Source organism: Acanthaster planci, linkage group LG04 (genome assembly GCF_054643075.1).
Source record: "Acanthaster planci isolate LZ-2023a linkage group LG04, COTS_SCS, whole genome shotgun sequence".
In the NCBI taxonomy this organism is placed as follows: domain Eukaryota; kingdom Metazoa; phylum Echinodermata; class Asteroidea; order Valvatida; family Acanthasteridae; genus Acanthaster; species Acanthaster planci.
In genome coordinates, this window is record NC_141780.1 from 4,932,242 (window position 1) to 4,949,101 (window position 16,860).

Sequence of the window (16,860 nt, forward strand, 5' to 3'; positions counted from 1 at the left end):
TCTTTAAACACCAGGACCCATCAAAGATTAGTTGTTTCTGGAACACTTTTAGGAATTAGTGCTTTTGGTATTTTGGCTCATGTACAGTGGGAAGGACAGTACATGTTTCCATCAGCCTGGGAGGAAATACCAATAACTTGCTTAGCAACCAGAGAGAGGCAAACCAATGCTATGTCGCAGGGCAGCTGACTGTACGACCCGGAATGACCTGGACAACCTTTGACCGCTGTATGGCATCAGTTCTGTGCAGTCACTCACGGGTAATAATTTTAGGCTTTTCTGTTATCAGTGTGTTTACTTTTGTCAAATGAAATCAACTTATTTCCTGTTTATAGTAATTCTCTTCCTCTTTAAGATCTTCCTATAATGAATGTTTTGTTTCCCTGTGAATTTGTATATCAGGATTTAGAAGGCTACGCTCGGTTGAAATCTGAACCAGACAATGAAAGTGACGAAGGTTCTGACTGTGGCCAGGACCTGGGGTTGAATGCTGGTAGTATCGATTCCTATGTTGCAGGTAGGTCCCATCTTTCTCATGTCAGTCATTTTAAACCCAATTTTTTCTGTTTCATCATTGAAATGATTTGTTTTTGTTAATAGGGAGAGCCTTTTTCTCAGCAGTATCAGATGTTATTTTAGGATATCTGTCTTTGTTCTTCAGTGCTAGTTGTAGAAATTTTTCACAGTGAAATTTGATTGCTGTAAGAGAAAAATATTTTCTCTTAATAGGCAAAAAAAAAAGCTACAAACTGGTCACATGCAGTGCACATCTCACGTTCTGTCGTTTGGCTGTCCCTTTTTATAAGACTTTTTTTGTTCAGCACTTATGTCAGGTAATAGCAAATACTTCGTAATCAGGCACGTGTACTTTGGACACACTTTGGACTATTGGAATAAGAAAAACCCTTGCACAGTAAGCATGTCCAGTAATAATACTGTACACTACACCTGCTAATTCATACGTATCTATTTGGCCAGTAAAACAGTTGCAGTTGTCGTAGTTGCTCCATACAGAGTACAGATTCCAGTGAGCAGTTCATTGAATTCCGTGGCCAGTGTGTCTATTGAAAATCTGAATTTGAAAGTGAAAATTTGAAACATCAGAATTATTCCAGTACCAAGTTGGGATAGCTTGTTCATTTGTTGATTTCCCCTTAATCTGTAGGCAATTTGCAGTGGTCGCCGGGCAAGGGCCCGCAGAGCATGCAACCTTATGAACTGTTTGGCTTGACCACTGATGTCGTAGTGCATCTGTGTGGGATAGACGCAGGACGACTCGACCAGCTTGCGTATGAAACGCTGATCCCAACGGCCACCCTACAGAATTACGTCAGATTGGTAAGTTGATTTAAGATCATAATGGAAGGCCATCAAATGTGAACTGTGTTAGCCCCAATCTGGTCTCACATCCCCTCCCCGTTTCACCCAGCCGAATTGACGGAGCCCCTAGACTGAACACAGACCCTAACCCCTCCAGATGGTGATCTGAGCCATCCATGAGCCCCTCTCAGTAACATCATGTCCGAAACCGCCTTCCAGAACTACAGCTTTTTTGTGTTGTTGTTTTTTTTTGAGATGTGCGCGTGCGGATCTGGACATGAGATCCACCATCTTTGTCTAACCAAATTACCGTCATGTACCATCGGCACGGTGATGATTTGTTGCCAACGCAAGTGGTGTTTTCACTGTTTCTGCAGATTGAACAGTATAAGAGTGTTGTGTTCTACGGCCCGGCAGGTACCGGGAAAACTCTGTTAGCATCAAGACTTGCAGAGTATGTCAAGGTAAATTGTCACATTTAGAAACGTTTCCGTCAAACTCGTCACCGCCTCCAAATATTTTCTTTGTCACTTTTGCCCACATTTAATCCCGAGTAAGCCAAAATCACAACAGCATGTTTGCAAACATTCACTCAGCCCCGAAAAAGAAATTGCCAGAGGTTCATATTGTGTAATTTGTAATCATGTCTATCCATCACTGGAAGGAAGGTTAGCCCCCAGAGCATATCCATCTTATGTTTTTTTTTACAACTACTAATGGTAAACATGGCCAATTCTGAGGTATTTTCAAACAATTTGGTCGTTTTCCTCCCTTTTCCCATTCTTTTCAGTTGTTTTTCTTTTTCCATTTTTTTTACTCCTGGGGCGTGATGGCCATGACTAAAAGTAATTTGTGACATCAACATTTTTAGGTCTTCCTGTATTTCAAATACAGTGTATGTGCAGTCCAGAGTACATGCTTTCTCTGTCCTTGAGGAAGCCCATATCACGGGATTGCAACCTTAATATCGCTAGAAGCAAATGTGACATTGCCCTTAGGGACATCCACCAACCCGTCAGCATTGCACATTTAGAGAAACGCGTTGCCTGCAAACTTTTTATCATTTTCTTCCAAAGACCAAACAGCATCAACTGAACCTCAAGAGCACCATACACCACATTGCCCTACATTCCAAGATGAATCAGCAGGACCTCACCAAGCTACTGTGCAGTAAAGGTATATGGATCATTCCATGAATTTGGGGTCCTTTGTCCTTTGCTTTGTCTCCCTGTTTATTAGATTCATTGCCTAAGCCAATGTGGACAGATTTGTATTGCAAGCTGATTGCTGCCGTTGCTGAGCTTACTTTATTTGATTTTAATCCACTTGATTCATTCAAACATGGTTCAAGTCAAAAGCCAATGTGTTGTCCCTTTATAGGGGTTACACCTTTACATGTAGTCTGGAGTTCAGTGCGTAGCCTGAGTTCACCTCAACACCTGTTTACTATTGAAGTTAGAATGTATCAGAAATTTAAATATCAACAATGGGGTAATGTAAAGGGGCCACCTGTCTCCCAGTTTCAGAGCTGCAAAGAGATGGGATATGTTGAGAAAGAAATTCATTTTGCTTGTTTTTATGTGTTGGACAGTTTTCCGTCTTTCATTGACTGCATTTGACTAAATTGACTAACTTCATTTCCACGGCAGTGACTGACATTGCACATGATGATTTTATATTGTAAATCAGGAGTTTTCATCCAGTCCTCTGACCTCACAACGCCCAAGGCCTTCCCAATCCTAGTAATAGATAACCTGGACAAGTCCACACTGCCGGGGGTGTTATCAGACCTACTGAAGGGGCTTGAGCACAGAGGCACACAGCAGCCAATCCAGTTGTCATCCCCGCAAGGCAGTGGGCAATTCCACCTGCATCCAGAGTGCACTTTTATTTGCACCATGGACAAGAGCAGGTATTTGAGATCATTTTTAAACTTTGACAACAAAAAATTATTAACATGAGTCTAAATGTATATTGAAAATTGCGTCCTGTATGTTGAATGTTGTAAATTGTACTTTGAATTTTTTAGTTGAACCTATTAAATATGCTTCAGTTGTAAAGTGTGCTACAACTGAATTTTTTTGTAACAAAGAAGAAGGGGTCCATTTTGTTTTTCCATATTTGAAACATTTCTCTGATCATTTTTCTTTTCAAATCCAGCTACAAAAAGGAAAGAAAACTAAGTCTTGTCAGGCCAAAGACTTGCATTGAAATGATTGTTATTTTTCTGCGTACAGCTCAGGATTGGACCTGTCCAGCCAGCACTGCTTCCGATGGGTCCAGCTCCACCACGACCGGGAGCCTGTGGCCAGCACTTTACCCCGCTACCTCCTGCGGCGGCTGGTCAGCCACACTGGCGGCCGTCTCCCCCAGGCTGAGGACCCCGCCTACCGTGCCATGGAGTGGGTCTGTCACGTCTGGCAGCGCCTCAACGACTGTTTCCTGCGGCTGAAGCTCAAGCCTGCCCTGCTTGGCCCCAGACACTTCCGCGCCTGCCCGGTGGACTCGGAAGGGCCAAATTCTGTGTTCAGGTGAGAATGGAGCGAGATCATCTAATCCGTGCCGAGCGGGGAACAAGAGAGGGGAGTGTTTCTACAAAGTAATGACAGTCCTTTGGTAGGAACCCACTTCATGAACTCACAGATTTATGGGTGTTTGGCGCGGATGCATCGAACATGCCAGACCAATTTCTGTGTACAGTCTGCGCTCATGCCCCATCATGTGGTAGGAAAATCCCATATTGCCAAAACAATGGAAAATGTCATGCCCTGTCCTCGCTGGTATAGTAAGCATGACTATGAAGTGTACCTGGTGGTTAAGCAAGAAATTTGCTGCTGAATACCTCACAAATTACTAACGATTGTGGTTTCCTCAACTGTTTTCCTTCCCTCGTAGGTGGTTTTGTCTGTCTTGGAACCACGCTATTGCACCCCAGATTGAGGACACCCTCCGCAGAAAGAGCTCGTCCAACTCCCACAACTACCAGCGACTGGTCAGCACCACCCTCTACGTCTTGCTGCAGCGTGCCGTCTTCCCTGGCTGCCCCTTCACAGGGGAAGGTAGGATGCAGGGCAATTTTCTGTTGTGTCAAGAGCACCCAAGGGTGGATCCAGAACCATTTTGGGAAGGGCAAAAATTTTTTGTATAACCTCTTTTTGCCTTCCTGAGGGGTGAGGCTACATTTTGTGGGGCTTTTTACACACTTTTGGAAGGAAGGAAAATGAAAGAAGTTGCCTCTCAGACTTTTTCACAAAAATGTTCTTTATGTCAGGCATATTCCAGCAATTTGTGCACAGGACCTCACAGCTAGTTCCTGAGTTTTTGCACAATCTACACCTTTTTTTCTCATCCTGGTTTGCTAGAAGCAGACGACTACATGTCCAGTTTCAGGGGAGTGAACGAACTCCTAGCCCAGCTGTCGTCGCAGAAAACCAACAGCCTGAAACGCTCCCCGCGTCGGAGTAAAAGTCTGGATCGCAACAAGAGCAGCAACAAAGCAGCATTGATGGCCAGCAAACGGCAGTCTGCCTTGGACCTAGACAGTCAACATGCAGGTAGGAGGCCGTTTCACGCATTGCCTTTTTAAACAAGCAAACAGCAGTATATTTCTGATCTAGATGACCGTCACAAAGGTAGGAGGCTGTTTCGTGTATTTACAGGCCAGCTGTATTTATTTATAACTTGTAATGGCAGCAAAAAGCAGTCTACTTGGGAAGTGAGATAGTCAATGCACTGACTGACTGGTGGCCATTTTGCACATTATTAAACAGCTGTGGAGGTAATTGCCTATTTATTTTGTAGCACGTGCTTGCAGCAAACAGCAGCCGGTTTTGGAACTTGGTTCCAGTATGCAGGCGGGATGCCCTCTTGTGTATCGCTGTTTTGATCAAAAGCCAGGTGCAGGAGGAATTGTAGTTTCAGGGGACTCTGTTAGGGTTAAGTATTCCGAGGGCATTGTTTTAGGAAGGAACAAAATCCAAAGAAAAGTATGGTGTTAGGGAGCACCTGCTGAGGTTTTTGGGTGGGGGGGTGGGGAAACAAGCACAGTTCAAGTCAGGAATTGATTTTGTGCATGAATAAGTGAGTTTATTTCAACCTGGTATGAGGTGCCAAGCGCATCAAAATTCACATAGTACCACGTGTGAAGCAAGAAATTTTGAGGAGTAACTACAGAGAGAAATCAATCAACTTTCATGGAATTGTTACCGAATGATACAGTATGACAGAGTCATAGGATAATTCAACATTTCTGCTGGATCACATCCATGTATTTTATATACAGTTATGCAGTCACAGAATCGCACAGCTCATATAACTAAAAAAAAAATGACTCCATTTTTACTTTGTGGGAGAGCTAGACTATAATTTGTAGATGAGTTTTTACAGTCGTATAGACACAATGCACAGTATATTCCACCAAAGTTCATTTTTAAACATGTGCAAATATGCAAATGTATATAAATACTTTCTACATACAAACATAAGCATTTTGACTAGTACTTAAACTACTTGACATGTTTTTAATAACTTCACCTTAGTAAGCCTAGGTTTTTTTATCACCTACATGTATTCTGTCAGATTTGTTGCTGTTTTCAATTAAGCACAAAAAACCTTGCTTAAAAAACAAAGGTTATCAGCTCAAAATCTATGTGATTGTCATGCTAACCAAGCAACAGGTGAATACCATTCTAAAACAACATACATCACATGGAGTTTTGGCTAGTAACCTGATTTGTCAAGCAAGGTTTCTTCACGCTTAAGCAAATTTGTGCTTAAGTAGCTCTATGAAATTGGCCCTTTAAAAAGGTTGGTCTTTGGGATAGCCAAGATGTAAGAGGTTTTGAGCTTCCCTCCAAGGCAGCACTTCAAATTGTTTTTCATTTTTTTGGCAGCTGCACAGCTAAGCTTTGTATACTTACACATATATGCAAAAAGCAATTTAACATTCATAAAATATACCTATAAATCTAAATTAATAAGGGAATAAACATCTGCTTGGCCAGTCTTAAACGTGCATTTAAGACCGGCTCAGGAGAATGGACTCGACAACTGCCTGAGCAGCCGGTGAGGACATTAACAGCGTTTATTCTGTTAATTTAATGTTTCAGACCAACCAAGCAGACATTTAATCCCATTCATAAATATCATTGTAGTCAGAGAGTCGAAGGAAATCAGTATACATGTACGATAAATTTGCAAAGATTTTATTCAAGAATTTTTCCTTTATTCTGCTGAACACCCCTGTTTTTTATGGTATATTCCTGTGCAAGTCTTCTAGAAGTATCTCCGTAAACGGACTTGGAGCATGCGTGCTGAGGTCTGCGTGCCAAGCGCACACAAACTCTTGACCAATAGGAATGGATTAAACTCTCGTATCCAGGTGCCAATACATCTTTTGTGCAGTGGGCATAATCAAATGTTAATACACAGTCACATTACGAGTATTGATCAACAGGAAGAGAAAAATTGTATTTATGAATATACATTAATGTTTAATTTATGAATACTTAAGTTTAGTTGTGCATAAACACGTAATATATGTACATTATTAAACTTGTAATAGTTGTTATGCTCTGCACTCTCATTGTCTGTGGTGTGACATAGCCACAGAGTACATGTTAATCCTTAATGACTTGGTTTTGAATAGTTTCATAGTTCATCCTAGCCGAGAAATGGAAGTAGCATGGGAAAAAGGGTACAAATCAGTAAAGTAAAAGTTGGGAGTACATTTTGTGCCTTAAAACTAAGTCTTACGTGAAGCCGCAGAGGTATTGGAAACACATGTCTTCAGTGACACTGATGTAAATTGAGAAGATTTGGTGGAATTTTTTAGTGGAATTCTGCTGCCTTTGTTAGCAGTGTTTTTGTTCATTTTTTACAAGATTAACGTGATCACAACACTCGGCTCAGCCACAAGTTTTCTTAGAGGACAGCAATCATAAACTAACATCATTGGTTGGTCCGACAATTGCATTTATTCCGAGGGTGCTGAGATCCCCAAGTTCACAATCTGGATGTAGTGATTCAGTTTGTTCTTGGGTCTTTTGACGAGCTTTATTCTGGCTTTTTTCTGAACGTACTGTTGGAGAGGCGGTACGCTGCGATCTGGATTGACACTTGCAGCGAAATGCCTGTCGGAATGCAGCACGGTACGCTCTGTTCATGGCCCCGTAGATCAAGGGATTTATCATTCCATTGATATACTGGGGAATACTGGATATCCATCTGGTATTCCTTCCTAATGCAGCTGACATCGGATTTGGAATCTCAGCCAGTGAGCAGATCCACTCAGCCATGCTGAAGATGCGATATGGAGTCTGGCATAAAAAGAATACCGTTCCGTTCACTACCAGCATCTTGGCCACTTGGTTTCGGATTTGACTGGCATTGGGATCATTACTGGCAAGGTCATTGTCACTAGTGCGTTTGTTGAGAGTCAGTATGATGCACAGGTACATGTGAGCATTGGCCACCGTAGCAACAAGCCAGGGAACATTCTGCAGGGGACGAGTGTAGTTTGTTATCCATGGGGCAACGGGGCCACAGTACACTCTGATTGATGGATAGCTTTGATATGAATCATCATCGGGCCAAAGCAAACATTCCATTGTCTGTACTGTATTTTCCATTGTTAGTGAAACAGACAGCAGGCATCCTGCCATCCAGCAGATTGCGACTATTCTGTAGGTTCGTCTCTGCCCCCGGATTTGACGATGTTTCATGGGATGGCACAGGGCGAGGTACCTCTCAAAGGACACCATGGTAACCAGCACAATGGAGGCAAAGTAGCCCGTGTTGATGAAAGTGCTAAAGATGATGCATTGGGCGGAATTCACAAAAGGGAAATGAGAAGCCAGTGGGGAAGCTGTATAACTCCACCATGTGATTGCAGACGCCAAACTCACATAGAGAAGATCAGCAAGTGCCAAATGGGCCAGGTAATAGTTGGTTTCTGATCTCAGTGTGCGAACGCGGAGGGTGACAAGGAGAAAAGTCATATTAGTGATCAGAGCAAGGCACCAGAGAGTTGGTATGATCACTGCTATGAGGAAGGTGTCGGTTGTGGAATAAAGCCACTCAGAAGCTTTTTCCTGACTGATATTGACAGTCTCTTGTTTACTGCACTCACCTGATGTTACACCGGCTCCCATGGTGGAGATGGATAGTACTGTAATCAGTTTATGTGAGAGGTCCACAGATATGTGTATTGACTGTCGGGGTAATCAATCCCTCGGCACAATTCTATTTGATGTCTTCATGAGCGTGTCGGCCCTTACAGAGCATTCAGTTGTTCGAAGCCCCTGTGATTGTTGGAGGGAGTGCTGTCAGCTTGGGTGTCCATTGTAGCAGGCTTGATTCAAGCAAATGAATCCTTCTGCTCAAGAAAAGATGGCACAAGTCTCTCTTTGAAAACAGCCGACTGACATTTCTTCTCCAAGGCTGAGTTGGCCCGTCCTCTTCACTATCCTCATCTGTGACATTTAATCAACTGCTTGTTATGCTGCATCATAATAAAGATACTTGCGACAAGTCTGGCAGTCATGCATTATGCCTTTGAAGAATACTGCCGTCTGCCTGCAGTGCAATTAGTTCTGAATGAGCAGTTTACGAGTGTTGTAATTTTTTTTATTACCCCAAATTAGTTCTTTGGCAAACCGTTTTTTTTTTCACACTTCATTTGCTATGTGTATCTGGAACCCTGCTTTTTTTGACTGACGCATCCAGATAAACAGTAACATATGAAAAATGAAAATCATAATGAGCTATTCTGGGTATTTACACAGCTCTGCCTTGGATGAGTAGGGTTACCCATTGCCAATTTTATTAGTTCTGGGTGAAAAGTTTTACGAGTGTTACATTTCACTGCTCAAAAGAATTAAAGGATCGGACACTTGTATTTGAGAATATCAGCCAGTGTACCTCATAGATTTAAGTTATTGTTCACTGAAGAACATGTTCATGCCGGAACATTACTATACTAAATGACATTCATATATTTTATAATGTAAATACAAAATTGTAAAATATTAATCAGTGAGTGTGATCCTGTAGTTTGTTTTTGAGTAGTGTATTTATATAAAGTTGTTATGTTACATTTAGTGTGAAAAACCCAGTGTAAAATTAACACTTCCATAACACAAAGCCAAAGGAATTTAATGTCAGTAACTGCTTGCAATAACCCACAGTTGGATTGGATTCTAGCCAGCCACCCAGTCCTAGCATAGTCGGTGGTTAAGACGTCGGCAGAAGTAAGCAAGATGTCGTAGGTTGGAATCCCATTTGAGCAGGCTTGTGATTTTTTTCACAAGTATCAGACCACGCTAAGAAAAATTGTGATCATATTTTGTGGTTTAAGGGCAAAGCCTAAGTGTAGAATGAGCCTTTTCTTGGCACAGAGCCAAATATATTAACGTCAATGACGATATATTACCCTTCATTTTGATTGACTTTACAAGCACTAATGCACCTCACAAATGATCTGATTCAGTTGATTAAACATGCAGTATGGACATTATCTATTAAAGGTCAAACCACTTGGTTAAAAACATATAATGTGAAATAAAATGAATGGATTACCCTATTGAAATTAATGTATGAAGAAAACCAGTCTAAATTTTTTTTAAAGGGTAAAACTTCACATTAAATAAATGAGGATAACGATAATAATAATAATATCACAGAATATCACAGTCACTTAGCATTTCTTGTTCAAAGGTGCTGAAACAGTAATATCCCTGTTCATTGAGTTCACACTATTGGAACATGCCCAAGACGGTTTCAGATCCTCTGGGAGTTTACTAGCCTGATGCTGTCATTCCAGGCACCACTGTCTGAACACAACATAACGTTATTACTCCTAGGCAGAGAGAAACACATACAAGGGTAAAGTGGCTCACCCAAGGTCACAACTGACCTTATTCCTGAGTGTGAATGGTATTGTGTTTATGTTTTCATCTGACCTTATTCCTGGTTCATTTTACCTAATCTGCTGAGTGTGCATGGAATGATGATGTCTTCAAATATAGGTTTTCCTGCACATTTTTTCAGTTCATAAACCTTTTTTAACATAAAACTTATGTGAAAAAATCATGACCTTTCCTATCCCACATTTAATTTTGTCATACATTTTGCATACATTTACTATACTTTTTTGTGAAAGAAAATTCAAGTTCATCGTCCGCTGTTGCGGAACATATGAAATATGAAACTATATCGTTTTGCAATCAATGTTATGTTCATTTCATTCAAATTCATCACATAATTGCGTGCTATCTTAGGCATTGTGTTTATGTTTTCATCTGTTCATTTCTTCTCAGAACGTGGTTACTTCATCTTTGTGTGTCCGTTTAACATGAAAAATGAATCTTTTTTCATAGATATATGTGCATCCATTTTATTTCGACAGTTTCATGTGCCAACAACAGGACAAAACTAAGCCTATACCTGTACATGGGCAAATGGAAATGTATACTTTCCATTTCATGCAGAAATAAAGTAGGGCTGTACTTATGAAGGGCAAACTGTCTTTATATTTTCACATCTTTCAGAAACTGTATGTTATTTGGGGCTTAATTACTATTAGCAGAACTTATGCTATTGTTTTAAATGTAACAAAGTGGGACACGAAAAGTTACTGTGTGATACTCAATATTGCCATTGGTTTTACCAGAAAGTGTGACTGCAGAACGTTTTGTAACCCATTTGTAAATTGAGAACAATCAATGCCAATCATGAAGAATTAATTCTTTAACACAACACATTTCAGAACTCAATAAAAATCTTAAAATCAGGTATTTTGTTCCATATTTTTTTTAAAGTGGTTGATAGATGACCACATCGTTTTTGTCTTTAAAAAACAGTAAGCAGAATTCTGTTGACTTGTGGTACTTCAAAGCAACCCTTCAAAGTGTAGTAATGTGAGTGTCCATCATACACACCACTTTGTTAGTAGAGCTCATAGATCGTCGTGTTCACAGTCTGGATTCAGTGAGTTCACTTGTTGCTGAGGTCTCTTGAGTTTGGGCATGGCTTTCTACTGAATGTATCACGTGAGAGGTGGTACCTCTTTGACCGGGCCATCTCTGGCAATGAAATGCCTGTCTGAGTGCAGTACGGTACATTCTGTTCATGGCTCCATAGATCAACGGATTTATCATTCCATTGATATACTGGGGAATACTGGATATCCATCTGGTATTCCTTCCTAATGCAGCTGACATCGGATTTGGAATCTCAGCCAGTGAGCAGATCCACTCAGCCATGCTAAAGATGCGAAATGGAGTCTGGCATAGGAAGAACACTGCTCCATTCACGACCAACATCTTGGCCACTTGGTTTCGGAGTTGGATGGCATTGGGGTTGTTTCTGGCAAGGCCATCATCACCAGTGCGTTTGTTGAGAGCCAGTATGATGTGCACATACATGTAAGTGTTAGCAATCATCGCAATAAGCCAGGGAACATTCAGTAGTGGTCTAGTGTAGTTTTTTGCCCATGGTGTGACAGGGCCACAGTATGCCCTACTTGAGGGATGGTCCTCATATTTTTCATCGTCAGGCCAATGCAGACAGTGTACAGTTCCAACTGAGTTGCCCATGGTTGTTGACATGGAAAACAGGAATCCCACCAGCCAGCAGATTGCAACCATTCTGTAGGTTCGTCTGCGCCCACGGATTTTGAGATGTTTCATGGGATGGCACAAAGCCAGGTATCTCTCAAAGGACACCATGGTAACCAGTGCAATGGAGGCAAAGTAGCCAGTGTTTACAACAGTATAATAAGTGAAGCACTGGACAGAATTCGCAAAAGAGTGGTGTGCCACCGGGGAAGCTGCATAAAGCCACAATGTTTTTATCGAGGCCAGACTCACATAGAGAAGATCAGCAAGTGCCAAGTGTGCCAGATATATGTTGGTGTCTGTTCTAAGTGTACGAACACGGAACGTGACAAAGAGAAAAGTCAAATTAGCGATCAGAACAAGACACCAGATAGTCGGTATGGTCACGGTTATAATGAAGGAGTCTGTTGTGGTATAAAGCCATGCGTTCACTTCTTCCTCACTGATGTTGAAGGTGTCTTGCTCACTGCACTCACCTGATGATGCACCAGATCCCATGTTGTGTCTGTTAACTTGGCTGCTTCCTTTGAGAGTTCTTTAATTTTTTGAAGCCACCGCCAAGCTAGGAGTCATCAGTGGCATGCGCAATCCTGCTCCAGGTCTACACAGGAGCATCCGCCCATTGTGCATGTGTCTCCCCTGAAGAAATGCAGTGATTTCAGACGTCGAATCTACTGGGATACGTCCAAGCAGGAACTCTCTTAGCTCAAGCAAAAGGTGATCAATGGAGCAAGCCTGGCATCTCTCCAGGGCTGGCTGAGTTCAGTGTCATTTGAGCTGTCTTCTCTGCCTTGAGCCAGTTGTTTACCATCCTTGTCAACATTTTCAGATGCTTTTTGTATCACAACTGCCCCAGTTCCATTTGTCAAAGCAATCAAGCATGAACCATTTGTTACATTAATTCCTGTCAGTTTTTGCCTCATCACAGCAGTGCCAAAAAATGCCAGTGCCATTAGTTTTTAATGAGCAGGCTTAATTTATCAGTGAGTATGTCAGTACCTTTCAGGTCGTCATACTTGAACAAACACATCTTGGGCACTCAAAATTGCTTTTGAGGTTCCCTGGCAAATTTCATCACGGTGAATGCTCCTGCTCTATTTATACATGGAATATGCCACTGCAGCTGATAAAAATGTTACCAGCATGATTGTGGCATTATAAACTGGGAAACATTTTGTGAAGTTTAACTTTTGGTTGACTTGGCTAGTTGATTTTGGGCAGATTCCAATGGGCATCAAGCTGGACCCAGAGAGGGCACTATTTCCTTACAGCAATGGAGGCTACTTTGGCACTAACTGGACATCACTGGTTCACAAACGATTAGGAAACGTTAGTGTTGCAGCTGCATCACTACCAACTAAATGAATAATCCTGACTCTTTTCAACTGATGAGGGGTTGCTTCTGCTGGAGGTGGATAGTGGGGTCTTTGATCATCGTGTTCACAGTCTGGATTCAGTGAGTCCACTTGTTTCCAGGGTCTCTTGAGTTCTAGTTTGGCTTTTGTTTCTGCAGTCTCCAGATGAATCTCACGACATTGAATGCTCCCTCTCCATTTAAACTTGGGGATATGCCACCACACTAACTAAAACCAGCAGGCAAGTTTGATCAGCAACAAATTGTCAACCAGTGGTTGATTTTGGCTGGTAACTTATGCATGATATATAAAACGGACACCAGGCAAAGTTGACCAGTGGTTAACAAATCACTGATCACTGATCAAATTTGCCAAGTGTTGAATTGGAGCACTTTTCGAGTACCAAGTTCACTTCCAAATGATGAACTGTTAAGGAGGAACATTATCATCATTTGTAAGATCAAGGCTACATGGGTGCCAGCACGTGTGCATCAAGCACCACAGTGGAAAAAGTATACATTTTGGCTGACCCGTCTCAGAAAAATGTGTGCTGTGTAAGAACAGTGTGGCCAATTTTCACAAAATTGGTGTCAAAATGAATACTCTAAAATCTCCTAAAGGCTCAACTCCTAAAAAAATGCACTACCTTATCAGGGAAACTGACATTGGTGATATTTTCCAAATAAGCCTAAAAATGCATTGCTCTGCTTAATAGGTAACAGAAAAGCTCAGCTGCTGAGAGAAAAAAAGGGATGAGCTAAATAAATGTATTCCACCACATGCTTGTTCATGTGGGGAAAGGATTGTGTCAGTGCGGATGAAGTAGAATAAAGGGCACAAGATTTCTGAAACAAATTAAGAAACTTAGTGACTTTGTTTACTGCAAAAACAAACCGATATACTTTCATACTTCTCTGTCATAGACTCTCAAGATATAGTTTGTTGAATTGACACTTTTAAAAATTGACAAGACCCACAACTAAAAAGGTTTTTGTTACAGTGCCAGCATTATGTTTGTAGTTTTTGTACTTACTGGTTACATTTTATAAACAAATAGTAAATAAAACATTGAATGAATAATGAATGCATTGGTTATCAATGTACCAGCCAAAGGTTATCAACTGCAATCACTCTTTCTTCTGGAGATGTTCCCCTCCCCCTGGATTGGCTGGGCAAAGTGCTATTTGTTTGGACACCAAATGTACAAGTACTGCACCACCAAAAGAATTTACGGTCTGGCATTGTGACGTGCCGTCTGGTCCTGAATAGTTCATGGCCTTGTGTGTGGACCCACACATGTTGAGCTGAGGCAGTGGGAAAAGATAACATTTGGGGCATACCTTTTTTGGCATTTTGAAGGAAGAGTTCGTCCAATTTTCATGACATCAGTGTGAAAATAAAATGTGTTAAACTTTCTAATTTACCTCCCAGAATAAAAGCTTTCAAAGGATTACTCAAACATATCTGTACGTTTATTTGACAAATAGAACGATGGTGGTAGAGTTCTAATATTTTTCATAAAGCACTCTAAAGTTATTTCTGATTAGCAACAGCTAGGTAGCATTTTTTGAAGATGTGATTCTGATCTGTACCTATATTGATAAAAAAGTTTATTACATATCAAGAGACAATTAACAAAAATTACGTGTTCCTTACATATTTAAGGCCCCTTAAAACCTTAATATTTAAGAGTGGAAAGAAATGGTAAATGTTTTACGCAGAAATGTTTTCAAGACATGCATGGAAATTTTTATGTATACATGTACATCGAAATCAAAAGTGTTAATATTTTTGTTAGACCCTTACATTTTGTTCAAGATTAGTTTCATTGAATTTAAAACAACTTGTCTTCTCAGTGTTTACAGTCTCGTCGATTCTGCTGGCTGATTGCTCTCTTCTTTTGAATGAGTCACTGCAGTGGACTTGGCACTAGTCGTAAAAGTTGCCCTAGACGTTCTGGAACATCTTTTGCATCGAAAGGCCTGTCTGAATGCTGTGCGGTACTGCTTATTGATGGCACCGTAGATCAGTGGGTTTATCATGGTATTGATATACTGAGGAACCCCACCAATCCAGTTGCCGTTACCCACTGCAGCAAGGGGATCAGGAATACCGGCCAGAGAGCAGATCCATCTTGAGAAATAGAAGATGCGATACGGCGTCTGGCAAAGGAAGAACACCACGCCGTTTATAACCAGCATTTTGGCCACTTGGTTTCGGATCTTCAGCGCACTTGGGTCATTATTGACAACACCACCCTTGCTGGAGCGTTGATTAAGTGTGATGATGATGCGCACGTACATGTAATTGTTGGCCACCAGTAAGAGGAGCCAAGACAGGTTCAGCAGAGGTACAGCATATGCTATTACCCATGGGCCGGGGGCACCACAGTAAGCATAGCTAGATGGGTAACCGTGGTAGGCATCGTTGTCAGGCCATCGCAGGCATTGCACATTGAGAATGACAGCAGACGGAACAAGTGTCAGTGCCAATATGAATCCCACCAGCCAGCAGACGCCGATCATTCTGTTGGTACGCTTCCGCCCACGAATCTGGAGGTGTTTGATGGGGTGGCATAGGGCGAGGTACCTCTCAAATGAGACTCCAGTGACCAGCAAGATGGATACGTGATAAACGGTGTTGATGAAAGCCGAAAAGGTGATGCATCCCGCCGCGCTCACAAAGGGCACATGAAAGGCCAACGGGGATGCCAAGTAGCCCCACATTCTAAACCCAAATGCCAATATCATGAAGAGAAGATCTGAGATCGCCAAGTGAGCCAAGCAGATGTTGGTATCCGATCTGAGTGCGGGAACGCGGAACATGACAAAGAGGAATGTCATATTGGTGACAAGACTGAGAGAGCAGATGATGGACATGACGACAGTCGTCATGAAAATGTCTATCGGACTGTGAAGCCAGTCTGATACTGCCTCCTGACTGACGTTGACAGTGTCTTGTTCACTGCATTCAACTGATGTCAGACCAGATCCCATGCTAGACAGCTGTATTCAGTTGAAACTTCTGGAAAGTTTACAAAATCAGTTCAGGCAAAGGTCTTGATTGCTGAAAAGAGTTCCACGGTTAGTGAACAGACATAAAATTTAGGATGCTGTTTTCAATAAGGGATGCTTGGTCTTTGATCCACCAGCCTCATGCCGCTTCTGCATCTACGGGTGCATTACAAGGAGCATGCTCTTCATTGTATTTAAATAGTATGCCGTACCACTTATATCTTGTCGTTGGAAGATTATCTTTGAGCGCAGATATTGATAGGCAGCAAATAGCCAATAATGATCACATGCATTATTGATGATTCACTGAAGATGCCCTATTTGGTTTTTATGGGAATGGAATAGAACTACTCTCTCATTAGTCCTGCAATTACCCTGGACCCTCAGCCTCTTGCCAGCTTTTTAACAAGACAGAAAAGTGGAGAGGACTATGACGCTGGCCAGTGAGAGTGGACAGTGAAAGCGTCAGGATGGCTTGTAATCACTCTATTATACTCGGTCAGCATTTTGCCGGGTGTTCTTGTCATAATGACCCGTCGGCAGAACAATTCCAAA

General features: G+C 41.6%; 4 protein-coding genes across 11 annotated transcripts in view; 1 reads left to right on the top strand and 3 right to left on the bottom strand.

Annotated features, from left to right (window-relative positions):
• Nucleotides 1-16,860, top strand: part of cttnbp2 (cortactin binding protein 2) — a 74,965-nt gene that overhangs the window by 51,619 nt on the left and 6,486 nt on the right. For 6 of the 8 annotated variants that reach the window (XM_087135451.1, XM_022225572.2, XM_022225575.2 and 3 more), the window contains 9 exons: nucleotides 88-260; nucleotides 403-517; nucleotides 1,166-1,338; nucleotides 1,698-1,784; nucleotides 2,397-2,496; nucleotides 3,010-3,232; nucleotides 3,558-3,851; nucleotides 4,216-4,379; nucleotides 4,683-4,874. In XM_087135451.1, coding sequence (XP_086991577.1) covers nucleotides 88-260; nucleotides 403-517; nucleotides 1,166-1,338; nucleotides 1,698-1,784; nucleotides 2,397-2,496; nucleotides 3,010-3,232; nucleotides 3,558-3,851; nucleotides 4,216-4,379; nucleotides 4,683-4,874 — 1,521 coding nt within the window. The remainder of the gene's footprint in view (nucleotides 1-87; nucleotides 261-402; nucleotides 518-1,165; nucleotides 1,339-1,697; nucleotides 1,785-2,396; nucleotides 2,497-3,009; nucleotides 3,233-3,557; nucleotides 3,852-4,215; nucleotides 4,380-4,682; nucleotides 4,875-16,860) is intronic. The other 2 variants (XM_022225573.2, XM_022225574.2) reach the window with 2 other exon arrangements.
• On the bottom strand, nucleotides 7,118-8,532 carry LOC110974160 (neuromedin-U receptor 2-like). The gene has a single exon (XM_087135453.1). The coding sequence runs from the start codon at nucleotides 8,469-8,471 to the stop codon at nucleotides 7,257-7,259; it is 1,215 nt and encodes a 404-aa protein (XP_086991579.1). The 5' UTR covers nucleotides 8,472-8,532; the 3' UTR covers nucleotides 7,118-7,256.
• Nucleotides 11,292-12,650, bottom strand: LOC147799316 (neuromedin-U receptor 2-like). Its single transcript, XM_087136198.1, has one exon. The coding sequence runs from the start codon at nucleotides 12,432-12,434 to the stop codon at nucleotides 11,292-11,294; it is 1,143 nt and encodes a 380-aa protein (XP_086992324.1). The 5' UTR covers nucleotides 12,435-12,650.
• On the bottom strand, nucleotides 15,151-16,287 carry LOC147799317 (neuromedin-U receptor 2-like). The gene has a single exon (XM_087135413.1). The coding sequence runs from the start codon at nucleotides 16,285-16,287 to the stop codon at nucleotides 15,151-15,153; it is 1,137 nt and encodes a 378-aa protein (XP_086991539.1).

Bases quoted from the DNA above. Each gene is read 5' to 3' on its own strand.
- LOC110974160 (XM_087135453.1), bottom strand. From the start codon at position 8,471: ATGGGAGCCGGTGTAACATCAGGTGAGTGCAGTAAACAAGAGACTGTC.
- LOC147799316 (XM_087136198.1), bottom strand. From the start codon at position 12,434: ATGGGATCTGGTGCATCATCAGGTGAGTGCAGTGAGCAAGACACCTTC.
- LOC147799317 (XM_087135413.1), bottom strand. From the start codon at position 16,287: ATGGGATCTGGTCTGACATCAGTTGAATGCAGTGAACAAGACACTGTC.